Here is a 27,145-nt window from a genome sequence, read left to right on the forward strand (position 1 = left end):
CAACCGTCCGGAAAGATCTACAGGTATGTCCGCTTCCATTTCCTGGCAGCTGGTTGGTTCACAGTTGTGATATTCTGTAAATTAGCTTCCACAGAAACTGTTATTTTTGTTTTTACAGGATTGTAACTCTTGTTTAAAGTTAAAGAGTCCAACTTTGAGATAGAACTACGTCCTTCAAATCACCTGCAGACTTTCAACAACAGGCTTTGGGACGTTTATTTATATAATTCACAGCAGTTCATCATTAAGTGCTGTTGTGCTGTTTTTGTGCCGTTTCAGACCTCCGTTAATCCCGGCATGTCCCAGATGAGAGGCTGCAGTAATGACTGTCATCACTTTCACGGGTCAGTTTCTATCCCTTCACTCCTCTTCTGTTTTTTTTTCTTTCTTCTTCTCCTCCTCAGCTTTAAAAATGCTCTCACAGCTCAGACTAGAAGAGGCCGAGTCACTCTGTCAATCCTCATGTAATAATAATTAATAATCGCTGAAATATTAAAGAAATATTTCTTCCAATGAGCCGTCCAGTAAACGCCGGTTTGCCTCCATCAGAGACATTTTCATCTACAATGACTGACTGATCAGCCTAAAAGGCGGCACCGAACGCGAGCTAACGTGAACTGCATCGAGGTGAAATCCCGAAGCGCAGACAATGCCTATTGTTGTGAGGCTAATCTCTGATGTAAGCTGTTCCGTCTTAATCACATCATCATTTCACCAGCAGCTAAAGAGACAGTTAGGCCCTCAACGTGACTCAAACGTCAAATCAAATCTACTGATACGTGTTGTAGATTTTTTTGCAGCTTCTTATAGTGTCTTTGGAGGGAATCGGAGTAAATAAAGGTTTCAAAAGCAGGTTTAATAAAAGCAAAAAATGAAGCCAATAACACAAATGTGGACTGAGGGGATCAGATCTTGTTGCAGAATATGTGTACGACGAAATGTCAAAAATAATTGACATAAAAATGAGATCCTTTTTAGAAGCTGTTCACGTTTTGACTTGTCAAACTCAGGTTTCACTACGAACACCAGCTGCGATGAGTCAAACATGTCTGCTGTGGAAGAAAAAGTCTATGAATTTGATTCATTTTCGAACAAGAAAGAAAGAATCTAAAAGCTAAAAACAAATCTAAACATGTAAAGCTGTAACCGGTGCTGCTTATCAGCAAATCCAATATATGAACTTACCCCCGGTTCACAGTCGGTGTATCAGGAGAGGCCGGTGTCGTGTGTGTGTAAAAACAATTGTTATTCGTCTGTTCAAAATGAAGCCAGCCGCTGGTTAGCTTAGCTTAGCACGCAAGATTTAAACGGACATACAGTAGGTTTGCAGGCCAAAGTGTTTTTTTGTAAACACGTTCTGTCCTGATACACAAACAGTCTCCAATGCATTTGGTAGTATTGATCCTAAACACTGTAATAAAGAGTTCTGTGAGAGCTCTGTGGGTGTAAACTGTGCTCTCATTAGAGGTCTACTTGGAGTGTGTCTCAGTTGATTTTCCCGTTATTTCCAGAACCCTGTTTTTTTTTACCAAAGACATCTTTTCTCTGTCTGCTTATGGAGGTTTCTCTGCAGCATATTTGCATTAAGGACTGACTGTTGCTTCGCTGCTTGAACCCTAACCCTCCCCGGTGCTCTTCCAGTCTCCGTGCTGTGCCTGCTGCCTCAGGCGGTGCTGCTCCGCTGGGCTTGTGTGCGGGCGTGTCCGACCTCCTGCTCCTGCACACAGGAGAAGAGCTGCAGCGTGCTGTGCGACCGCTCCGGCCTCGCTGAGTTGCCCAAAGAGTTCCCCTGCGAGGCCTCCGCCATCAACCTGGACAAGAACAGCCTCAAGTTCCTGTCGGAGAGGGCCTTCGGGACCCTGCCCTCCCTCAAGTCTCTCTCTCTGGACCACAACAACATCTCCTTCATCACCCCCGGAGCCTTCAAGGTCCGCTGAGGTTTCATGTTTGGTTGCTCTTCTTTTTTTTTAAAGAGAAGCGGAGATAATTAATACCAGGTTTTCAGGAATTTGTACTGAAAATTGAAAAGCAAGGTGTTGTCTGGGAGTTTAGGACGTTGTGTGACAGGTTTCCATTCTGTGGTGGACTCTAGAAGGATTAATCACATTGACCTCCAGTAGAGAGTACACACACTCTGTCATGGCTGCTGCCCTTTTCTCTTGATTTCTCTCTCGAAACAACAGCAAAGGTTCGGTTCATGCAAAACGCAGCAAATACTTTTGTTTACTCACGGCCCGCGACATCCAGAATTGTGTATTGTTAATGTTTTATTTGTTAAGACAGGCCGTCCGCTGCTGAGAAATTTGCCGCTAAGTCAAAAAACGACGGCGGTGAATGGGATTAAAGTGGTGGAGCTCAAACCATCTCCAAATTACAGTTTTGTTCAGAGCTTTGAGCTGCAAAATGTGCAACCTTTCACCTCCAAACCTGAACAGATAAAACCAAACGTATCTGCATGATTAGATAGCGATAGGGTTAAGTTAGATAACAGTTAACTACCTCTTAAAGAAACAGACTCTTGTTTTGTTCACCAGTGGTCCACATTTCCACAGAAACCCATGTTCACATGTTGTGTTGTATCCTGTGAAAAGCTCTTTTGCAGAGAAGTATTTAGTCTTATTCCAACTACAAATTGAAATGTGCATATCTAACACACAACTGGCCCTCTGTGCCGCAGGGCCTCGGCAACTTGGTGGAGCTGAAAATAGCGAACAACGACTACATCAGTTACCTCCACACGCGGACGTTGTCGGGGCTGAAGAAGCTGGTGCGCCTGGACATCTCCAACTGCAACCTCTTCAACCTCCCCGACCGCATCTTCCTCGAGCAGCCGGCGCTGAAGGAGGTGCTCTGCTTCGAGAACAAGTTCAGGAGGATCCCCGGAGCCTTCAGAGGCATGGAGAACATGACTCACATCTACCTGGAGAGGAACAAGATCGAGGCGGTGGCCTACAACTCCCTGCTGGGCCTGGGTGGTCTCAAGTGAGTCACGGGCTGGAAGTAGCTCGCGTGATGAACTCACTCGCCAGTAGTTACTTATTAGTAATAGTAAACATGAACTCACTGGACTGTAGATCTTATTATTAGTGACTTTTAAGGAGGGAAAAACTACATTCGGCAGATGTCAAGTCTCAAAATACAAGAACTTGGACATTCAAATCCTGTTAAATCGAGATATCTTCTTAAATACTAACTATGTCGCACTGTACAGTGTTGCTACTGGTGGCTAGAAGATATACTCCTACTTTAATACTACAGAATAGAACAGTAGTAGTACCTTCATGCAACAACATGGTGTAAATACTCCGTGTACTCTGAGTTCTTAAAGTAAAAGTCTCGCTCTGTTTCTGCAAAGACGATGTTGGGTGACTCACAGTCGCAGCATGTTCAAGACTTGAATGGACAAAAAATGCTCTTTCAGGTAAATCATCAATTAAAAAAGATGTCCGTTATAACTCTAAATGTGCATTTGGTAAGAAATGGAGTTATTGTGCTCCTTCCATTCTATAAACTCTTTACTCGCTAGCACACAAATTGCGTATTATTAGAAAGCAAACGCACTATTTCCTCCTGTTTGAGTAATATTTGGTAAAAACTACTGTGTCCAGCGGTTTCAGGAAATGAATGAGTCTGTTTCAGAAGTGGAACTATATATTTGTTTTAGTTTATGCAGGATTGCTGGGTTAAACATTCCTTTAATATTTGTGATTTCTCTTCTCCCTGCATTTGGGCCGTAGGGATCACCGTAGTCTGTCGGTTTTCCATCTCTCTAGTTGAAGATATTCTGACCTGAAAGTACCTGATTTACGAACGATGGCCGAATGGCCTCTGGTGAAAGAATCTGCCTAAAGCCCTCAGTTTGTTCTTTTAAACATCTCCGTCTTCCTCTTTAAATCAGGTACCTGAACCTCCAGGAGAACCGCATCAACGTGATCCACGACGGAGCCTTTCAGGACCTCGTGCGGCTGGAGAACTTCTACTTCAACGACAACCGGATGACTGATCTGCCCCGGCACGCCTTCAAAGGCCTCGTCCGCCTCAAGATGCTCAACCTTGGGGGGAACCAGCTAACCAACGTGTCCAAGACCTGGTTCGGCGACCTGGTGGAGCTGGAGGTCCTGTACCTGGACAGGAACCAGCTGTTAAACATCGAGGAAGGCACGTTTGAGAACCTCACCAGCCTGATCACGCTGCACCTGAACAGCAACAACCTCACCGCCCTTCCCTTCCCCGTCTTCCGGCCCGTCTACTTTCTGGGCCGCCTCTTCCTCTTCAGGAACCCCTGGGAGTGCGACTGCTCCCTGGAGTGGCTGAAGGAGTGGATGGAAAGCTACAAGCTGGTGCGGGACATCCCCTGCGCCTCACCTTCCTCCGTGGCGGGGCTGGATCTCGGCGAGGTGGTTTTCGCCAAGGTGAACGGCTCGTGCGCGGACCCCGGCGAGCTGAACCTGACCACGGCCCCGTCGGAGGTCGCCTCCACCACGGAGAACCGCTTCAACAGCCTCATTTCCAAAATGCTCCAGCAGGAGATCAGAGAGGAGATGGGCAACGGCACGGAGAGCCTTCGCAACGGGACCCTGCTGGGGCCCGAGGAGGGGCAGCTCTCTGCGGGGGTCGGAGGGCGACGGGCCCGGGCCAGCCAATCCGTTCTCTGCTTCATTGCGGCGTGGCTCATCTTTGATTTGATTGGCCGGTCAGATATGGATTACGGTCTTTCTTGCACATGAGAACAGTGGAAAAAAAGAGGGTTTTCTTCACAGAAACAACACGGAGGAGTGGCTTTTCAAAATTGCCGCTGAGATAAAAAGCTGTTTTCATTTATCCATGAGAGCACAGATGGATGTGCGGTTGCTGGTGCGAGTCCGCACTGCCTCACAGAGGATTGGGAGATTTGCTTTCTGTTGAAATAATAGCTCGGTAAACTGAATATTACCGGCTATCCTCAGAGGGGGAAGACTGACCTTGACGTGGCGGGATTTATTTTCGCATTAGCTACAATAATCTATGATATTTATAGATTATATGTGATGAGGATCTCTTCATCGTGGTTCACGAGCAGCTACGCCAAAAGCTGTGCCGGGAGTCGTCTCTACGACCACAGAGGCGGGCGTTGATTTCAGACCGTGGCAAAGTGACGAAAATGTCTACGTTAACCTCCACCTTTTCTTGTATAACGCTCAATTTTAATTCATGTTATGTCATATTCGTAGCGTCACGTAGTCCGTTACGAGCGTTTAGTTCTTGGTATTTTGATTGACATCAGTGTGTACAGTTGAAGAAGATGAGAGCTCCTGTAGTTATCTCCTAAACAGATGTCCTCTCTGCTCGTCTACGCTCATTCAGCTCTAAATGTAGGTTCTGCAGCTTTTCTCATAAATGCATTAATCTTCTTATTGCATGCGGCTCAGTGCCGCCGCTGCTGGTGTATGTTACAGCGTAATGGAGGGACTCTCTCGTTGCTTTTACCTCTCTGTATACAGGCGGGGGGGGGGGGGGGGGGGGGGTGATTGCCATATGTCAGGCTGTGGATGGGGGGGAGGGAACAGTGTCGGGATAAAAAAGAAAAGCTTTCAGGTATATTACATTCCAAACAAATGAACTGTTATTAACTTGCCACATATTCTGCTTACTGTTCATTTTTGTATATACACATACGTACTGATGTGTTGTCTGTAGCTGAAATGTTAAAAGGATAACCTGCGCTAACACCAGCCACTGCTTTCTTCTGACCCTGGTGAAAACATTATATATATATATTTATAAAAAAAAAGAAGAAATGCTGTTGAACTTTTGACGCGCCTGCTCAGACCCGTTTCCAGCGGGGAACGCCAGTTAATCTGCGCACTGGCCTGTTGGCCCTTTAATGTGGGATTAGGCTGCGACTAAAGACAACTGGGGAGGCTGGAAGCTGCTTCTCGCCTCTCTGGTGCACCGTCGGTCTCGTGCAGCTGTCTGGTTTGAGGTGTTACAGAACAGCTGTGTGCTCACTGTGTTCAGACACTGGTGTGGATTTGACAGTACTACTGTACTGTAGGAAAATATGGGAACACTTTCTGGTAAATTTCTAAGTTTCCTGGAAAGAGACTCGTAATTTGCACTAATTATAAGGAATTATGAAATAATAGAAACAATGTTCTGAGATAGCTACGGTATTTGATTTCTGTTTGTGATTTTGATAATATTCTCAAAAGTACTGCTTAACTGACCTTAATATTAAAGTTAACATTGATATATTCTTGGATTATTTTCTTCTTCTTGTGGATTTGTACGCTCGTCTGTCCCGTAGACACGTTTCACATCTTTGCATTTTCATTGTACCTGCTTTGAACTGACTAAAAAACAAACTTGATTACGGAAGTCATTATTTGGAATAATTAGTTGTTTTGTCTCTCTGTTTTATTTTAATTGTCACCAAAGTAACTTGTACTTTTAAGGTCCCTTTTTAAGCATGTATGGTGAAATATATCAGCTCTGTTCTGGGAAATGAATTGGAAGAGTTGTCCTGCACGGATAATGTTTCATAATGTGTGGTGTGACCTGGATGTGTAAATAACTGGCAGATCATGTGAACATCTATTTTAGATAAGATTAGATTTGATATAAGATTAGATTTTATTGTACTGAGCCAACAGAATTCAGTTTAGCATCTAACAGTAACGTGTAAAAAACAGTGACGTTCTCTTCTTTATGACATACTGTACTTGGACTTTTTATGACATTTTAATAATAAAATCCACACTTAAAAAAAAAGAAAGAAAAACACAGCTGTCCTGCTGTGGGATTAAGCAAGTGTTCAGGCTGCGTACCGTTCATTCCAATCACTCACTTTGATTGAAATCACAAACAGCAGCACTTCACTGAGGACTCAGCTGAGTTCACCTGGAATATGCAGTGTGACATTGTTCTTTCTTTGAAAAGAGAAAGATACAAAAAAAAATGATTTCATCAGAATGGTTGGCTAAAAATATTTCTGTTCTCCTGATCGATTCTCCTCATATGTTGATGGTTGTTAATGGTTGGTAACCAGCTGTTTTTGGTGTCGCTGACGTTACGTTTGTTGTTTCTTTAGCAGCAGAGTCGTGAGCCGTTCCTGATTCACTTGGTGAAACCTTTTCCCCCGTTTGCTTCTCGTCACCGTGTCCAGAATGACTTCTTTGGGGCTAAAATGATGAATCTTCAGAGACTCTGTGGTGGTGGAGACCGTGCATCTTTTCCAGAGAATCAATCTGAAGTAAATGTATTAATCGGTTAATTATGAATTATTAATTAAGGAAAAATATACAAAAAAAACTGTTTCCAGATTCTGAAATGTCATTATTTGCTGGTTTTCTTCTTGCTATTATGAATATTTTTGTAATTTTCAAACATAATTTGCAGATTAATTAATAATGAAAATAATTTTGCATCGTTTTCCATCATAATTATTTCAGATAGAAGGAACGTTTCTGCACAAGATAACAGACGGTACATATTCATTTCAGTATTCTAGCTCAGGATAATATGAGGAAACATTGTAAGTATTACATTTTGTTAGACTTCAATTAAATCTTCCTGTTTTTGAAGTATTCAGATTCAGAAAACTTAATGATTGAAGAATTATTTTTTAACATTTATCTTAAGCAAAAAGCCCAAAATTAACTGAAAATGTGAATTATTAGTTTCTCTTTGTCCTTTATGAGAGGAAACTGATATCTAATAACTTTTGGATGGATTCTGCTGTTTTTGCATGTAATTAAAATCTCATAAACGTACTTATGAAAACCCAAAGTGAACAGTTTAGTCAGCTCATGATCATCCAGAACCACCAGAGCTGCTCAGTCTGGATCTCAGGACGGACAGTTTGTGTCGTGCTTCAGTGGAAAATAAAAAACAAAGAAGAGCCACGCCGAGGTTCACTTTTCCAACACATAAAAGGAAATATATTTAAAAAACTGTTCATACTGAAGAACTTTTATCATTGCAGAGTCATTTACACAAGGGGCAGTTTGTACGTCAGCCTGCCGTTTTCATATACACGTTATTCAGACGCACACGCCGCCTCCCCTTTGCAGAACGGACGGCGTTCGCTTCCTTCGCAGACAGTTACACAGTTGCAGAATAAAAATCAGTATTTTAAATCGCTCGTCAATTTCTTAAACTTGGTTGAAACATTAATACTCTTGGACATCACATTTCTGAAATGGCAAATGAAGAACAAGGTGAAATGTTTCCTTTTCTTTGTGTGTGTGACAAATCAAAGAGAAATCGAGACTTTTATTTGATTCTTTTTTTTTTACAAACATCTCACTACGTGGTCGATCATTTTTAAATTTTTTTTTTTTATAAATCTGTGGTTTAGAAATGTCACCTGAAATGCAAGGGATGTGCAGAGGCGTCAAGTCAACGCGCATCGTCTCTTCTTGCCCCCGCTTGCTTCCCTTGAGTTCAGTCTTCCAAACAGCTGGAATGTTTTTTTTAATCTTTTTTATATATATATATATATTTTGTCTTTTCTTTCTTGGAGGTTTACAGAGGGACACTGGGAACACTGACTGACTGACAGCATGGAAGCTTGCAAATGTCCACATGCATGATAACCTCATTCAAATCTCTAAAACATTGATGGATTTATTTAGAAGAGACAGTACCTGGTCGGTAAGTAGAAAGGTGCGTACGCGCGTGTGTGTGTGTGTGTGTGTGTGTGTGATATTGGAACTGTACCTAAAGCTGAATGGGCTCATGACACAATGAAACCCAGATTCACAGCTTAGAAAAAGAACGAGACAGAATAAATAATGAGCGATGGTGACGTGGTCTACGGATGAGAAGACATTGCAGCGTGTTTTGTGTGCTTTTGCTTCATTCTGCTGGTCAGCAGAATACCCCGACAGTGTCTTTCCTACAGATGGTTTAGTACCACAACACCCAACAGGACTACAATGTGATGGGAGGACGGGATACAGTACTGTCTCTTTAAAACAAACATCTACAAAAATGTTGCCTCCTAGCTAGTACAGACATGACAATATTCACTTTTGTTTAAACTCTGGTTTTATACATCACTATGACTAGGTCGTCTGTCAGGGCAGGAGTCCGTTAAGTGGCCGCAGGTTGTTTGTGCGGCGTCCTGGAGGATCTCGGTTGAATGCTGTGGTTGCTCTCACAGCACACAGAGAGGGGGGGGGGTCCATCCATTGCAGTGCAGAGAGACGTTTCCCATCGTTTTTTTTGTTAAAGTTTATTATTTATTCTTACTTCGAAGAGGGAATGACGGGAGTTTGGCCGAGGTGTCGTTGCTGGGAGGGGGAGGTGGTGTCTGTCGGGGCTGCAGGGTCAGTAGACCCAGGACACGGGAACCCACTGGCTGGTGGTGCACACCAGATCGATGGCCTCCTCCAGGTGCCTGATGGTCTCGTCGATCTCGTTGTTGATGATGGTCTGGTCGAAGTAGTGGGCGTAGGTCTTCTGCAGGATCTCTGACTCCTTCTGCAGCCGCTGGAGCGACTCGTCCTGCAGGAGGAGGAGGAGGAGCACTGGGAGTTAGACACTGATGAAGGCAGAGAGAGTGATGAAGAGCACTTATAGGACTGACAGAGAGATTCTTAAGGCCCTTACATACTGTGGGATTGAGCTATTCAAGACGAGAAACAACCTCCCGCTGAACGTACTTTGGGAACACAGGTTTCTTATTTGAACTGCATAAGTTCAGTCTGGACTTTCGTGAGCGAGAGAGCGAGAACATGGTGTTTGAATTAAAGACAAAAAGCTGATACGATTAGTCAATCAAACTGTATATTTGGGGTTTTTAGCCTGTTGATTTGGACAAAAACAGACCAGTAAAGCATCCCCTCAAAGGCTCTATTTGATCCCCAATGCTCGCAACTTGGAGAAATATTGATGCATCACTTCTTGTGTAGTTTTTCTTCTACTAACATCGAGGTAAACCACCAGACAGTTCATGCATAATCTTTTTTTTTTACAGTGTATCGTATTAGACCCACAGTGTGACATACAGTCAACCTGCAAGATGGCTGCTACAGCACAGTGTGTAAGGGCCTTACTCAGCAGAGGGGGGAGTGAATGGGAAAACACAGAAGGCGGCACGAACCACTAGAAGCATACAAAGAAGCATATGGCAAAAAAAACACACACACATAATTAGAAATAACACTACGTAGCGACGATCCCGTCAGGCTTTACTTACTGGCAGCGTTCGACACCACCTGGGCATCTGAGAGGAGCGCCAGAGAAAGGAACGCATGCAGCATGCAAAAGTAAACAAGTGCAGAGAGGACTGAGAGACGCAAACACACACGAGTGGAGAGACGACACAACGAGAGGCTGCCGGAGCACCAGCACGCCGTGTGAAGGTAGCGCTGCACGCGCCCACTCTGCAGAGTTCAAGATGTAATTAAAAGGACAGAATCCGTGTCTTTGACTGACACGTATGTGACGTGAAACTGATAAAGTAATAATAATAATAACTTAGAGGTGAAATCTTGGCTCAGTGTCAATCACACAAGTCGATCTACAGAAGATGAATCAACGGGTTTTGTACTGTTGGTCGAACAAAACAAACAATTTGCATAATCCACTATTGTTATTATTGTGTAGGCAAGTAAAAGAAAACTTAAGGGAGGTTAATGAAATTAATATAATCAAGGAAGTTGTGCATTTGAGGAGGACTTTTTTTGTGTGTGTGTGTGTGTGTGTGTGTGTGTGTCACATGTCACCCAGTGCAATAGTGTGGCTTAGTGATTTTAACAGATTTTGGACAACAATGGAGCTCTATAGTGCAGAGGAAGAAGAAGAAGAAGAATACTCGACAGTAGACACACTCAAAAAATAAAAGAACATCACCACCAGCCTTGTGCTGCATGAACAGTGTGAGCACACAGCAGCATTGCACAAGTCATTTTCAATGGAGGCCGGTGACATGAAACTGGAAAATGACACGAGACACTCGCTGCATGATGTGCTACAAATCAAACTAACGATAGAGTCCATAAACTCATGTTTACAATCTTTACTGAGGGAATAAATCAAATGAGAAGTAGAGTCATTTTCTCATTGAATTCTATACAATCTGACTTATTTTTGGAACCACAGGAGTCGCCCCCTGCTGGTCAGTAGAGACAATGCGTCATCGAGTGTTTGTGTAACACTTTCACTAGCCGGCCATGCTTTTTTTTTTTAATGCCGTTTTGTTGCTTTTGTTGTTGGTAGCATGAACATATCATCTTTTGTGTGTTTGTGTGTATTCCTACCTCATTGATGCCTGGCGTAATAGTTGGTGCAGCAATGAAGACGACGTACGGGGCAAACTCTGCTGTCCGCAGGACCTTCAGGGCCTGATGGAGAACAGGTGTTAGAGGTCAAAAAGTCCTTACATATGCATGCACACTCGCATCTACACACACAAACACACACACACCTGAGGTTCCACGTCCAGTATAGCTATGTGTCCCTGCTGGTGGATCATGCGGATGGTCTCCAGCCGCGTCCCGTACATGGCGTCCTCGTGGCTGCCGTACTCCAGGTACTCGTTGTTGCTGATGTCCTGCATCATCTGGTCGTGGGAGACAAAGTAGTAGTTCTTCCCGTTCTCCTCGTCCTTCTTTGGAGGTCTGGTTGTGTCTGCGGGACACCGGGAGACACGGAGCATTTACATTTCCTGACACACAAAGCGGCGCGGTTCAGTGCGTTTCTGTGGAGGACCTCCATCGTGCGTCTTACGTGGAATGGGGTAGGCGAATCTGTCGGGGTGTTTGGTGATGAGTGTGTTCTTGATGTGTCTTCTGCCCACTCCATGGGCCCCTGACAAACACACACACACACACACACACACAGTCAGTCAGTGAGGTCAGATATGAAGACAGGCGTCCACGTTTCTTGCTGCTACACTCGGCAGAACTCACCTAACAAAACTAATGTTTTCCTCTTGAAAGCAGGAAGCTTCACGACCTCTTCATACGTGACGAGATCTAGTTGGTCGAACACTGGAGGTGAGAGAGAGAGAGAGACGGAGTAAGAGGAGGTAGAGCAAAGTGTGCTGGAGCAAACAGCAGCTAGAGGGGAACAAGGCGCGCTAAAAAGAGTCTGAAACACATCTGGTGACTATGTGGTGACGAGAGGAGCGAGTTGGGTCGCTCATCAAAACAAATAATAATAAAAAACAACTGGAGAGCTGAGATGATCCGTGAAGTGATGAAGACTCCTTTAAAATAAGCGCTCCACTCTGAGATTAAACTAATCTGAGCCGGCGGATGTTCATCCAGTAAAAAGATGACGAGAGGAAAACTAAAACTTCACCAGGATAACGACTCCGCCTCTCTGACTGGTTCATAAGGAAACAACTGAAGGGATTACTTCTGTTATTTCTCAAAGTCTGCCGCTTGTTATCCAAACCTCATAGTTGTTTATGACTTTGTTGTGTTGTAACAAGAACTACTGTAGAAAAGGAGCAAAACTGGAAAAAAAATCAATGTCTCCAGCATCTAAAATGTTCTTTTCTTTTCTTCGTTTTCTTTGACAGTTGTCGAGCAATTTAAATGTTCCAGCTTGGGCTTTGATGCATTTGTATTGGCATGTTTTACTCTTTTCTTATCTATCCATTGACCAAATTATTGCTAATTAACTAAAAGTAACTAATCGTAACATTTGTATTTTTATAAAATGTTGGAAAATACTTCCCAAGAGTTAAAGGTTGCACATTTAAAGTCTGTCTAACGCAAGTCAATACAACTGTGCACATATTATGTATCCTGTATTCAAACTGTCGTAACAGAACAACAGACACAGGTTATCTTTGCTGTATTCTTTAATAATAGTAATTTTATGTAACGCCAGGTATGACGTACCTGCATTTGTCCTGCAGAGAGCACGACAAAGCACAGAGCAGAATACATGATTGCAGGTTGTCTGCTGTACAGCGTGTCTCTGTGACAGCAGAGCTGTTCACTGTACAATATGTTCTCAGCCTCTGGAACACGAGCCTCCACCTCAGGGTGCTGACTAGTGAAATACAATACCCACAAGTCACTGGGTTCTCTTGTGCAACAGGAGGCTGCAGACTGACGGTGAATCATTGTTTAAAAATAGATCCTGTACGGACTGTTAGCCAACACCAGAGTCTATTTATATTTACTGTCTTCTGGCTCTGCTAATGAGCACAACTTGACCAAAACGTGATTGAAAAAAAATGGGTTAAGATGAACATCACAGCACACAATATCTGACAAACTAAGCTACATGGTTTCAGTTTTGTCTCCGCCTTCTGTTGTTTTAGGACCAAATCAACAGAAACAAAAGTGAAACGCTGGCAGTGACAGCTGGCTTAATCTACAGGAGAGAGAGAGAAGAAGAAGAAGAAGAAGAAGAAGAAGAAGAAGAAGAAGAAGAAGAAGAAGAAGAAGAAGAAGAAGAAGAAGAAGAAGAAGAAGAAGAAGAAGAAGAAGAAGAGGAGGAGGAGGAGGAGGAGGAGGGGTTGGTTGCTGTCACTGGTCGTTACTTACATGCAGAGAGGCCGTTCAGTAGGAGAAAGCGAGAGAGATGGAGAGGGGTCATAACATGGTTCAGTTACAACAGCAGAGTTACAACATGTTACACACAGACAGCAAGATTCAACAGCTGGGCAGCACTGCACAGCGCCAACAATGGAGATGGAAATAGTACACAAGATACTGCTGCTGCTGCCGAGGGGTAAACTCCCAGTGATGCGTCCCCGAGAGGTAAGAACAGCAGCACAACAGACTGAGATCGGTCAGGTGTCAGGGGGACAGAGAAGGTGTCCAGGGGAAAAACACACTTCTAGACATAAATTAGGTTGAACTTTAATCAGCAGATAATTGGTCATAACACTTTTATATGTTGTTCTTTGAGTTTATATAGTAAAATGTTATTCTGTGAGGTGGCAAAGAACAACCACGTCCAACCGTTACGGTGCTGACCTGAGGACATTACTAGAGCCGGTTACCATTCAAATGTTTTAAAACAATACTGTTACGGTATTATAACAATGTGTAATAACTTTGTTCTTCTAACTGTTTCATGTGAAAGAATAAAGACGTTTGCTGGTTAAAGTCTCGTTGAACCACCTCTCTTCTCTGCATTCACACTTTTTCTACACAAAACAATTATACTTATTTTGGCTTTTTCAGTTGCTGGTAGAACTCACAGATGGAGAAGACATCTTTGTTTCTGTGCTGACAATAGTTTTCTCTACACAATCTCACAAAAACATGCAAAGAAATGTAATTCCTGGGAAATACAAGAATCTTAAAGCCCCGTCTCAACCCTAGTTGGTACGACTAGACCCTGAATGAGACCAACGGGAACCAGCAGTGGACTGATTCACTGTGAAGTCTTCTGTTTAAATACCGCAGGTGACTTTGCATCCCATGCATTCATGCTTTTATGACTACATAACTATTATGTTCTGAGCTGCATGCTATAGAACATTTCAGCAGTTCCTTTGCAATGGACATTGACAGACGTGCTTTTTATCTGGATGTTCAGATACAAACACACACCCAAACATACTGTACACACACACACACACACACGAATGTCATACCTTAATCTATTGACTACATGCACGGATGTGACATATAACAGATATTTAAGAAACAGAACCTCCGTTCATTGTCTTCCTAGTGTTCAAAGTGCTTGATAAATGTCTGAACAGCTTGATTTGCTCTGCAGCTGTAGGATTTGGGGGGTTCCTCCTCATGTGAAGACCAGTTTTTTAAAACACAGTTTGTTCTGGTGTCAGCTGGAGTGTGACCTGAAATCTCTGCTACTGCTCAGTGAGCTCATGCATCACAAGCACCTGCTGCTCAGCGCACATACCGTACAGAAAGCCATGTTCCCCCCTCCCTGCACACTTTGCACCGCTGCGTTCTGATCTCGTCACTGGTTACCAGTCGGTTTGATAACTGCTTCTAAGATTATAGTGATCACATTTAAAGCACTTCATGGTTCAGCCCATAGCTACGCTGCTGATGTGCTGCTCCTCGAGGAGCCGTGGCGAAGCCTCTGATCCTCGAGGCTCTGCTGGCTCTTCCCCGAGTCCCGGCTCAAGACTAAAAAGGACCGGGCTTTTGCGGTCAATGCCCCGCGGCTCTGGAACTCGCGGCCTGAGGATTTCATTTCATTTGAAGTGACCATAAGCCAGAAAAGGTTGGAAACCACTGTCCAAAATCCACTTTATCAACCTGCTTCAACACAAGATAAAAGAGTTTCTACAGACCAAAAAAAAGGTGAAAGGCGGAGCCACAGCTTTCTATCTATTTGGCGTCAAAACTAACAGGAAACAAAAACCTTTCCCACCTCCTGTTGCTGTCTCGTCACTAACCTCTCACGCTGACCTCCTCCTCCTCCGCCTGCTGTGTTTACTCAACAGTCACGACTCGGGTCGCAAACTCACGTGTTGAGTTCACTCCTCGACATCTCCGCCTGCTCACCGAGCCAGACACATGTCGGTGATATTTGAGGAGTGACTCTACGGTATGTGCTACATCTGTGTCCAGTCGACGCTAAACATAAACTGTACTTGACACCACGCGTTTACTGAAGGGACTTTAAAAACTGTGCATCAAATTCAGAGTTATTGGATCAAAACTGGTCTCAACGAGCGGCCCACATTTCCCAAAACCGTCCCTGTGCTCGTATAAGATTTCTGCTGCACTGACAGCTTTTCCTGTCTTTCCTGGCAAGAGGCTCCGCTACAGGAGACGAATACTACGAGATCCTGTTACATACGAGTTCCACCCACAGACGGACGGACAGACGGACGGACGGACGGACGGACATGCTCTCAAGCCCTCACAAACAATGAGTGAAATGCATGCATGTGCTGAAATACACCATGTTGTTTAGTGTGCACATGCATGATTATGGATTTGTGTGTGTGAGTGCATGGTGTACCTGCGTTGTGCTTTGCCAAATACTTGTCTTTGTACTGCTTCTTCTTCTTGCCGAACCAGGTGCAGCTGGCCTGCTGCTCCTGTTTGGTCTTCTCCATGGCTATACACGCCACCCGCCTATCACACACACACACACACACACACACACAAGCACAGTGTCAGCTGAAGGACTGTAGATGTCGAGGAAGAACCTTCACCTTTGTGTGTGTGTGTGTGTGTGTGTGTGTGTTTGTCCCTCTCACCACTCCTGCAGCTCTGGCGACGGGATGAGGCCCGCCGTGCCGTTTTTGGTGTTCTCCAGCTTGCCCTGCCACCAGTTGTGGTCGTCCTTGGAGATGATCTGGATGATGTCGCCCACCTGGAAGCGAATGCCGGCCTCCTTGCAGGGGATGAGTTCGTCTTTGGAGGGGTCGTATTCGAACTGAGCCCTCACGTAGATCTGTGGCGAACAGCGCAGACGTTAGAAGCGTGAGCTACCCGGGGGACGGGGGGGTGGAGGTGCTTTGCGTGTTTTCCGAAATAGGCAGCGGCGTGTCAACTGAGACAAGTGAGTGATGCGAGCTTCGGGGGACAGAGACGGTGAAAGAAAGACAAAAGCAATTGACAGGAATAGAAGAGTGGCTGGATGGTGTGTTTTGGCACATCATGGCAGCTAGAAGTGAAATAATGAGCCGTGGGGGGGGGGGGGTGTTTTGGTTGCCAGGTTGGAAACTGGTTTCCAAGGAAGGCCTTTTTCTCCAGTGAGATAAACCCAGACACGGCTGGACTATTAATGAGCCTCTCAGCACACTGGTAATTACGGCACAGGCATTGTTTATGTGTCCTTTAGTTCAAAACAACAGTCATTATGCTGCTTTATTTCCTTTCTAACCACACAGCCGCTTGTTGCTGTATTACAGTCTGCGCTGTGTGAAAGTGAGCTGTGTTTGGGACAAATGTGTACAAGTGTTTTCTTTTTTTGGGGGTGGGGTGGGGGATGGGGGGTAGGAGAGGCTGTGTCTTACCTTAACAGACATTTTGTCCTTGATTGGAGGTCTGGAAACAATCTAGGATTTGAAAGCATCACACACATCATGCAGCAAAACGGCTATGCAATGTCTTCACAGCAGTATGGAGGTGGTGGAGGGGAGAGAGGCAGGGGGGGGGGCTGATGGTGGTGAGACAGGACAACGACGTACAGCTAGTCTTAGTCCTCATATTGTCAACTTGTCGACTCAATTCAATGTTAAATTCAGACGGTCTGTGGTGGACTCTACTGCCCTCTGCTGGCAGGATCTGCTGTCGCTACAACCATAAGATCCTCTGATGCCACAATAACAGAGATGATTTGTAGTAATGTTGGATTATCTCAGTGGAAATGGATGATGTGTGTGTGAGGAAGGGGCACACACACATCTGTGATGGGATGAGATGAGAGTTATGGAGGATTGTTGTGATGACACAAACGGTTTAGTTGGCTTGACGTGGATTCATAATATCTGACTGGGGATCAGTGCTTAGGGATCTCTAGGCTCTGCAGGGTTCAACAATGCCTGTGCCATTATTACCACACACACACACACACACACACACAAATGAAGGTAGTGAAGTGCTACACTGCCAGGCAAGCAGAGGTCATGAAGATGTGTGTATAGTAGACACAACTGGTCTGGATCTCTGGCTTCCTACTGACTGACTGATGCATTTGCATTGATACCACTCTGTCTGTCTTCCTCTTTCCCTAGAAGGGAAGCACTATGCTCTCTAAATCAATGAAATCTAATTTCCCCCCAAAAACACCCTGAAAACAAAGCTTCGTTTGAATCCAGATGCATTCCGTCTGCTCCTCTCTTTGAGCTGCTAACGGCTGAACAGCTGCAGACTATTTTGGTGTAAATTATATATTTTAAAGTTAATGCATTTTGGAGTGGGCCCAGAATCCAATATTTCTTCACTAATAGTTTAAAAAAAAAAGCTTTAAAGAGAGGTCAGACCTCGGCCATTTGCATCATGACTGACAGTCTGAACAGCTTGGGGATCAGCGGCCACTCTGAACAAAACAACTATCTGCCACATGAATCCAAATCACACTGATGAGTTCTTTTGAAGCAGAAAAAAAAAAGAGGGTTTGGGAGAAATTGAGACACACACACACTTCTGTAGAAAAGGGGGAGGGATGCAAGCGTTGTATACAGAGCTGGTGAGTACAGGTGAGAGAGTGAGAGGCTGTTATTCACCTGTCGACCTTTGGGCTGAATGGTGGAAGGCAGGTCCTGTGGAAGCAAACCGTTGATGACAGAAACACTCGGTTAAGCAAGATACAACTGTGAAACCAAAACATTCATTTATCGCTTTTTCAGAAACCATGCATGCACATCCATCTGCAATCTAGCTTCTGCTCTTGCAAAAAGAGAGAGAGAGAGCAAAGTGAAAAAGAGAGATCAGAGTTATTCTCATCTGTTAAAAGCAGATCTGGCTGTCGAGCAGCCGAGCAAGCGCAGAGCAAAGCGAAGCAGCCGCAGCATCGGCGCCACCACAGTGTTTGTGCCGAGCCTCGGCGGAGACGCAAAAGGAGCTGCTGCAGAACCTCAATGGGTTCAGGTGTGATGCGTGGTCGGAGGCCCGGAGCGCGTCTCCTGCATCACCGTGACCACGGGAGGCCCGAGTGTGTTGCGTCAGCAATGAGGCACAGCACGCAGCACACGTCATGAGGCACACCAATTTGTTAACTGAGATATCGGACACGGGGGGGGGGGGGGGGGGGCCTTTTGGCTCAAACTGCATGAACAGGGAGGACGACACGGGCTCGACTCAGGAGGTCTACGGCAAGACCCGCCTCCTGATAATCCTACTACGATAACAAACAACTCAAAATGAAACGGGTAAAAACTAAATCCAGAATAAAACGGATCAACGGACGGAGAGACGCAGACATCAGCGACACATCAACGTGACACATGAGACGCACCGGGAAGGGGGGAGAGAAATGGTTGTGGGTCTGTCGGGGGGGATTTTCTTGAAGAGGGGTTGTGGGGGGGAGGGGTCCTTACCAAGATAGAACTGTTAATGCTGGAGTGGCCATTGGCAGGGGACTGCCTGGAGGTGTTGGGGGACTCTTTCTGAAATAAGACACACAGGTCAGCAGCGCCATACACACACATATACCCACACACACACACACATACACATTCATGAACCTGTGTGGCCACACACACACACACACACACGTTCACACATTCCTGGGCAGCGGCCGGAGGCGATGGGAGGGTAAGTTTGTAGAGCACAATAGAGACCCAGCAAAGCGTTGACGTAATGAAATGCGTCAACCAGACACGGGACACGGCATCGCCAGCTGCCCTCCAGCCTGCAGGCCCTTACATCACCACAGGGGGGCGATAGACCAACATTAGATTCTCATCTGAGAGACCATGAGGTCATCTCTTAACACACTGTCACAGCTCAGAGACTAAATGTGTGTGTTCCCGCAGAGCAGCCGGTGTGTGCCGGAGGTCCGAAAAGAGCTGAAATTAGAATTAAATAAATGTTTAATGGGTTTATAGAATGATTTAAGAGGTAATCTCATAGATAACGACTATTTAGTTTCAATGTGAAAATGGAGAAGATGAAGTTTCTGCGTAAAATTAGATATGCGCTCTAGAATTGAGATCATGAGCAGAGAATAAATTATGAGTAAAGAGAGCTTCTAAACAAATAAATAATTCAAGAAATAAAAAAGGACAATTTACATTTGTGTATTCTTTCTTTTGATGGTGGAAAAAAATGTCAAGTTTGTTCTTTATGGAGTTGTACTTGGACATCCTTTCTCCGTCTTCAGCTAAAAATGCTGTGCTGTGGTTTGTATGTATGGCTTTCCAAAATAAAAGTTGTGTTGTGGCCGAGCGGTCACCGAGTTTTAGCCTAAATAAAGGAAACCACAATAACTATGTCACTCCAATTTTAGAATCTTTGAACTGGGTTCTAAATGTCTTTTTAAATCCATTTTTAAATAATCTAACTAATTACATACAAGGTTTTGCATGGCCTGGTGCCAGATTACATCAGTACATTCCCTTCTGTCCTGAAATGCCTCTTAGCTGCACTGGTGAAGATGCGGTGAAGCTTTTGATTCGCTGCTGCCTCGACTGCAGAACTCCTTTCTGTATCTGAGTTTCTTCTCCTGATTGTATTTCAAGTCTTTTGATGGTTCATGTTTATCCGTGTGTTTACGGCAGAATGGTTTGGAAGAGTGGTGCGTGTGTCAACAGCTCTTTGAACAGGAGGTGGACAAAATAACTGTCATACCTTAAAAAAACAATTACATGTAAATAAATATACATTTCCTAAAGCTCGCAATGTTGCACAGTTCCACGTAGTAAGCACTGTTTGTAATTAATGCAACAGTCTTAACAAAAGCCAAACATTCTGAGCTTTAGCGGACTTGTATTTACTGTAAAGATGTTTAATTGTATGGTGTTTCCGTTATTTTGTCCACCCCTGTAAAGAGTACACAGGACGGGATTGTACAGAGAGGTGTGGCTCATTCCTGGACCAGAGGAGGTGGGGGGGGAGGGGGTTCCGGTATCTTGGTTGTGAAATTGGTGTGCTGTAAATGCAAAACACAGCAAAACACACTCTCACACCCTCACACACACACACACACACACACACACACACACACACACACACACACACACTCACACAAAATACTTGTGTTACACACGCTCAGTAACCAGGCGAGCAGTTAGTAACCAGATCAGGAGCTCACAATCAGCAGAAAAGAGGGGCAGGAGAGGAAGAAGAGGAGATGTTACCTCACACGAGGAGCCCTGCGTCCGGTAACTTGGCACTATTTTAAAGGTGATGCTGCCTCGCATCTCCTTCTGTGGACGGACACACACACACACACACACACACACACACACACACACACACACACACACACACACACACACACACACACACACACACACACAGTTTATTCTCATGTTGAGCGTGTGACATTTTGCTGATTTACACAGAAGAGATAAACACTGAAGCATGAACTAACACACTTAGTCATAAGCTTATGCACACACACACACACACACACACACACACACACACACACACACACACACACACACACACACACACACACACACACACACACACACACACACACACACACACACACACACACACACACACACACACACACCAGCATCTTCTGCAGCTGCTCAACAGTCTGGTTGGCCACACTGATGCTGTTGATCTCCCTGATCTCGTCTCCTACATGCAGCGTTCCTGAAAGACAGAAGTGGAATCAAACCTTTCCTCCTCATTAAACAGCCTCACTATATTTCACTAGCCTCTGTTGCTCTGTTTTTTTCTGTTGTAGGGAGAAGAATCCTTTGTGATAGGAGTCTCTTTCCAATTACCACATGATAAATCCTCTGGGGATTAATTAGCAGCATGCTACCGTCACAATGCAACAGTGGAGCAAGTGCTGCGTTCCACCACAAGAGCAGAGACAAAGCAGCTGTTGAAATGTCTGGCCCGACGGGAGCATGTGCACACTTACCGCGCTGTGTTTAAGTGAAGATCAAAGAGTTTCATTTCTTCAAATTCAGACTGTTTATTTAGAAGACGAGCAGAAGAAAAGCAGGAAAATTCTTGGACTTCTGCTTCTATAGATTAATAATAGTAAGAGGATATTTTCTGCAAAACTATTGTTTTAAGTAAATGACACGGCCGGAGTAGCCACATGGTGCCGTTTGACATGAAAGAGTCAAACCGTCTGATTACTGGTTGATTATCACAGATGTCACAACAAGACAACGCCGAGTTTAAGGTGAACACCATCACAGGATGTCAAAACTGTCGATTGCTGCACAAAGAAGGCAAAGACTTGATTTAATATGATTTTTTTAAAGACAGGTTACTTGTGTAATTAAGTAGTTAATCTTCTTGCGTACATGAATAGTGAACCCGAGTCATACAGCCTGGAGGAATCAATTTCTAAAAACGTCACATGTCTTATGCATAAAGTTGGTGAGAGCGTACCTTGTCTGTGGATCATTCCCCCGTGCATTATCCTGGCAACGATGCAGTGGTTTGACTCGTTCATCTTCAGCGTGATGCCCTGCACACATTAACACACGAACACGTGGATCCAGAGGGTGATCCAGAGATAACAAAAAGCTCCAGCGTGAGTGCAGTGAACACGATAAACTGCGTACCATCGGCTCGTCTGTGTTCTTCTGGAACTGGACCAGGCGGACCCTGGTGACGTTCTCCAGGTCCATGTCTCCGTTGGTGCTCTCCGGGGACTCTCCATTCAGGTAGGGCGAGGTGGGCGGAGGGGTCACCCTCAGAGCCTCGTCGCTGTAAACCTCGTGGGCCACCACGTCGTGGGCCTGCAGCAGAGCCTGTGGACACGCACGCGAACACGGTTAAGAGTGGCTCGGACTTTATAAAGACACGAACACAGCAGAATGTGACGGGGGGCTTCGGCTACAGCACGGAGTCAGTGATCCAAGGACATGTAGTTATGGAGGCTAACTTCTCCAGGATTGACAGAATGAAGTCAGACCAGAGAAGTGGACAGCCTTTGATTTTCTGAATTGATTTTCTAAAGTAGGACGTGAAGCACAGAAACAATGAGCTCCGGTAATCCAACACCCAGACTATCACTTTATAAAAGACCGTCTGATGAGTTTAGTTACGATAAATCATAATAACGTAGAGGTCTGTTTGGCTGCAGGGATTTTATGGCTGCACAATTAATCAAATATTAATCACGACCCCAATTTTGGCTTCCCACAATTAAATGAACATGATCGACTGCAATATTGACATTTAAAATGCGAGCACCGCTCATAGAAAACTATATCAAATGAAACACCGACGCTGACAGCCAGCCACCAGGAGGCGATGGAGGTGACTTGGCTTCACTTTTGGGGAGTGTTCATGCCGCTGCAGGAGAACTCTGCAGAAGCAGCCTGTGAGAAACTTTCCTGAAGAGTCGCGGCTGCAGTAGAAGCAAAACGAAAATGCATTGAATTCAGGTGAAGAACAAGCTTATTTTAAGTCCTTTATGATGCAAATATTTGTACATTAAAAAGAATGTAGCACAACTAGTGAGAGCAGTGCTCCGTTCATTTTATTGTGAAAGTGCAATATAAATATTTTAAATTCTAAAATCAGTGAATAATTGTGCTAAAGAATGATGTCAGTGTTCATGTTTTCTTCCAGGCGGGTCTTAATGTACATGACTTAATTTATAGATCATTACAGACTGATTTACTGACCTGCTTTAATCAAATGTAATGTATCTATGATTTAAACACATCTACTGGCTGGTAAGTGTTTAATACAATAATGTATTTAGGTTTGAAGAATTAAAACCACATACTTTGTTAGCAGCAGCATGAAGTTGGTTTGCACCATAAACGGTTGTGTTCCTGAGACGTCTATTCTCAGCGCAATGTTTCAGATATATTTAGACATAAACACCAACGACTCGCTTTGTGCTGCCTCATTTTGAACCAACCTCCCACCTGTGCACCGTGTGCTCTGCGCTGGGCACCGAAATACATGCATTTGACTCAAAGTGTGTGGAATCCTGAACCCTAAAAATATTGTCTCACTGGTGGAAAACACCAGCACCTCTCCTGCTCGACTTCATTCTCCAGTCAGACGGCCAACGAGCCGGAGGGATTCACACCGCGACTTTGTCTGACTCCTTACTCTGCCACGCTTTCAGGTATTCCCCCCTATTTTCCTCAGGTGCCTTTGTTGTGCCCCCCCCCCCCCCTCTGCCCGCTGGTTCCTCAGTGCTCCACTCTACTCTTCTGACAGCCACAGAAGCCCCTGAGTGGCACTTTAACAAACCGGTCTGAACTTCAGAAGACAGCAATCAAACATCAACAAAAGGGGAAACCTGTCACCGTCTTGCGTCACACACACACACACACACACACACACACACACACACACACACACACACACACACACACACACACACACACACACACACACACACACACACACACACACACACACACACACGAGGAAGGAAAGCAGATCAGAGAGGCAGAGACATGAAGAGAGTGGCAGCGTCTCTAACTTCCATGTCAAACTACATCACACACAGAGGAAACTTCACGTTCCGAGACACAGAGGAAGTTCAGGTGTGTGTGTGTGTGTGTGTGACTTCGCCCTAATGAGGACTAGGGTTAAGGGGTTAACTCGTCGCCCCCATGCTGTGCGAGTGTGTGCATGAGTGAGTGTGAGAAAAAGCAAAGCAGCACAAGAAAAGACAAACGAGAGAGGGAGCAGGACGGATCATAATCGCGGAGTGTGAGAGATTTTAAAGATCATCTGTTGCCCCGGTTGAATTCTCTGAAAAGAAAAAAAACTCTAAATTCAACATGTCTGTTGACATCAGAGGCGTTCACGAGAAAGACGAGATCAAAATCTAACAGATCCTGTTTGTAAGGTCTCAAAGGGTACTGTACAGTCATACAGTGACATAAGTTACTGCAGGAGGTTTAAATGATTTGTCTTAAAGGGAGAAACAAGACACTGCGATGACTTTTCTACAGTTGAACTCAAATATCTTACATTTTAATCTGAAGTTCACCTCAAAGATCATGCGATATGATCGAAAGCACCAGAACAGCTATCAAGTAGGCCTAGATGTTTTTTAATCCACACACAAAGAGAAATGGAAAAATTACAATTTGGGGTTTTCGGGGGAGTTTGGTGTTGGAACTATTTTCTTGGGCTCTGTGACATCCCTGAATCTCGTCACAAATATCAAGTAATAAGTAGCTCCTCTTAAGAACACAAACGAGATGTATGGTGTTCATTTGTGAGCTTTAGAGGTGCTGGGAGACAGACGGTCAGAGCTACCTGTGTGTCATTTAATAAAGGTTAGTGGTTAGTTTTCCCCATTTCCTGTCGTTATGCTGAGCTAAGCTCCTCTCAACTTTACCCCTGCACATAACGCAGAGACATAAGAGTGGTGATGGTCTTCTCATCTCTCTCTCTTAGAATAAAAAGCTGAGAATTGTATTTCCCCAAATGTTGGAACTAGTGAGGGGAAAAAAAAAAAAGCACTAAAACAGAAATTCCTCACAAGGCTCGTCTGCACTTGGCTCTCACTTGAACTCGTTGGAATGTGGAGCTCTCTTCCTCCCTCGCTCCGTCGGTTTACGCTCTCGTAGCGCTATGAGGGAGCCGGGCCTCTGACCCGACACAGCACATCGCATCAGACTACGCCTTATTGACCTCCGTCCACACCTCCCCTCCTTCCTCACCTCACAGCCCGTGGACCCCCTCCTTCCACTCATCTTCATTACTGATCTCTTTCTCCTTATCATTTCATTTTGATACACTTTTCTCTCCTTTGTCTCCTTCTGTTTCATGTCCCCCCCCCCCCCCCTGTTGGTCTGTCCGTCTGATATCGAGCAGACCACTGATCAGAGGCGGAAGTCAGACGCATTAACGTGATGGGATTAGCAGGGGCGGATGCTGAGAGCCCTACAGTGACTCTCCCTTGACTGGATTAACCCTTGCTGCTCAGATCCTCAGGCCTCTTAAAACACGCATCTATTCCAGCAGAACTACCATTAAATCATGCTTTAAGTGTGTTCACAGCGGGCTCTTTTAAAAAGGCACATTCAAGTGATTTAACACCAAAAACTGTGCCCTTGAATGTCTGTTCGTCACATTCATATTTATTTGATATAAGCTGCAACCACTTTACCGCTCTAACTGACACCAGGATGTAGAAAATGAAGCCTCTGACTCACACCTGTGTCAGTCTCTGTTTAGCGCTTTCTAAGCTTACGAGTGAAGTTGCAAAATATAGCCGCCGGCTGCTGAGGCCAGAGACACAGGGAGTCAGTGGAGCTTCGTCTGTTTGTTAAGAGGCCTCCTGAACCCGTCTGGGAGGTCTGACGGACATGAGTCCTGTGTGTGTGTGTGTGTGTGTGTGTGTGTGTGTGTGTGTGTGTTTCTTCTTTTTGGACTCACCATGAAATGCGGCTGGGTCAGTATCCGTCTGAGTTCTTTAGCTTCGTGGTTCTCTGGGTAGCAGGAGATCTCTTCCAGTACCTGGAGGTGTAGAGAGAGGAAAAAAAGCATCACAACAGTTTGTTTTTAAGACGCAGAAGTTCTTCTTCTTCTTCCAAAATCGTACACGCTCGTACCTCAGCGCCCTGCTGTACCTGCTGCACCTCAGACAGACGTATGGAGAGCGACCCAACAACCTCACAGCAACCCCCCCCCCCCCCACCCACCCACCCCTCAAACTGGCCCTGACCCCGCCTCCAACATCTCCACAGCCAATGTGACTCCAACTCTGGACACCACAGGAGCCGGTCAAGGCTCTGCCCCTCCTCCTGCCCTTTTGACGTGACTCGACGTCAGCTCCAGTTATGTTGCGCCTGACTGGTGAATGTGGCATTGTAGAGGTGAGGCCTCTGAGAGAGTGTGTGTGTGTGTGTGTGTGTGTGTGTGTGAGTACTACTGAAACCTACATTGTCGACTTACACTCTGTTCCTTTAGTATGCCTGTCAATCAGAGAGGTGTGTGGTTAACGAGTGTGTGTACATTAAAGTATTAATTATCTCTAAACTATAATACTCATATTTACTCATTGGGATCAAAACCATACGCTACAATCTATAAAGCCGACAGGACAAACGTGTTTTATTCTCCCGGCCATTTGCACACTTAACTGGTACTGAAACTGTCCAATCTAAAAGATAAAACATGTTTTTGATTCTGTTTTGAGGTTATTTGAGAGTAAAGTCAACCATCAGGTCTTTGCTTCACTATAAAGATATTCTTTCTCTAATCTCACTGCCAATTACAGAGGATTGTAAAACCTGAATGTATCGCCTACTGGCTCATTTTAAACAAAATGTGTGTTTTCCGTCTCTCTGCGGCGCTTCATCACGATGAGATTACCTGATTAAATAAAGGAGTTCATCATGAATGGAATCCATTCATTTGACTGAAGGAGTTCTTTGCTCCTACAGATACATTGAGTAATATTGAGGGTCACATATATTCATTCTGCTTTCATTTGAGCTTAATTGATTATTTCAGTTCTCTGAGGAGGTCATGAAATTATGTAGCGCAACTGTATCTTTGGTACGAGACAGCTTTATGGGTTATTGTGTCGTTTTGTCTCAGTGTTCGTTAGTATTGTTGATTCTTATTGACTTGGAGTAACACCAGGAAACTGCTTCCCAGCAGTGACCTTCATG

The 27,145-nt window shown here is 44.7% G+C and overlaps 2 protein-coding genes across 8 annotated transcripts in view; one reads left to right on the forward strand and one right to left on the reverse strand.

Annotated features, from left to right (window-relative positions):
- Window positions 1-322: 322 nt before the first annotated feature.
- On the forward strand, window positions 323-4,727 carry nyx (nyctalopin; the record flags this gene model as incomplete). Its single annotated transcript, XM_079170287.1, has 4 exons — window positions 323-344; window positions 1,642-1,928; window positions 2,678-2,982; window positions 3,899-4,727. 4 exons carry the CDS (start codon window positions 323-325, stop codon window positions 4,725-4,727), a joined length of 1,443 nt encoding a protein of 480 aa, XP_079026413.1.
- Window positions 4,728-7,891: 3,164 nt separating this feature from the next.
- The window catches only part of caska (calcium/calmodulin-dependent serine protein kinase a), a 96,010-nt gene continuing 76,756 nt past the window's right edge, over window positions 7,892-27,145 (reverse strand). For 2 of the 7 annotated variants that reach the window (XM_079170001.1, XM_079169999.1), the window contains 15 exons: window positions 25,905-25,985; window positions 22,103-22,291; window positions 21,927-22,005; window positions 21,082-21,167; window positions 20,696-20,764; window positions 18,935-19,003; window positions 18,122-18,157; window positions 16,910-16,951; window positions 16,148-16,344; window positions 15,907-16,022; window positions 11,898-11,978; window positions 11,716-11,796; window positions 11,414-11,616; window positions 11,247-11,330; window positions 7,892-9,489 (listed from right to left, as the gene is read on the reverse strand). In XM_079170001.1, coding sequence (XP_079026127.1) covers window positions 9,313-9,489; window positions 11,247-11,330; window positions 11,414-11,616; window positions 11,716-11,796; window positions 11,898-11,978; window positions 15,907-16,022; window positions 16,148-16,344; window positions 16,910-16,951; window positions 18,122-18,157; window positions 18,935-19,003; window positions 20,696-20,764; window positions 21,082-21,167; window positions 21,927-22,005; window positions 22,103-22,291; window positions 25,905-25,985 — 1,590 coding nt within the window. In that variant the 3' untranslated portion in view covers window positions 7,892-9,312. The remainder of the gene's footprint in view (window positions 9,490-11,246; window positions 11,331-11,413; window positions 11,617-11,715; window positions 11,797-11,897; window positions 11,979-15,906; window positions 16,023-16,147; window positions 16,345-16,909; window positions 16,952-18,121; window positions 18,158-18,934; window positions 19,004-20,695; window positions 20,765-21,081; window positions 21,168-21,926; window positions 22,006-22,102; window positions 22,292-25,904; window positions 25,986-27,145) is intronic. The other 5 variants (XM_079170003.1, XM_079170000.1, XM_079170005.1 and 2 more) reach the window with 3 other exon arrangements.

The sequence above is a fragment of the Pholis gunnellus genome (genome assembly GCF_910591455.1).
Source record: "Pholis gunnellus genome assembly, chromosome: 12".
Classification (NCBI taxonomy): Eukaryota; Metazoa; Chordata; class Actinopteri; order Perciformes; family Pholidae; genus Pholis; species Pholis gunnellus.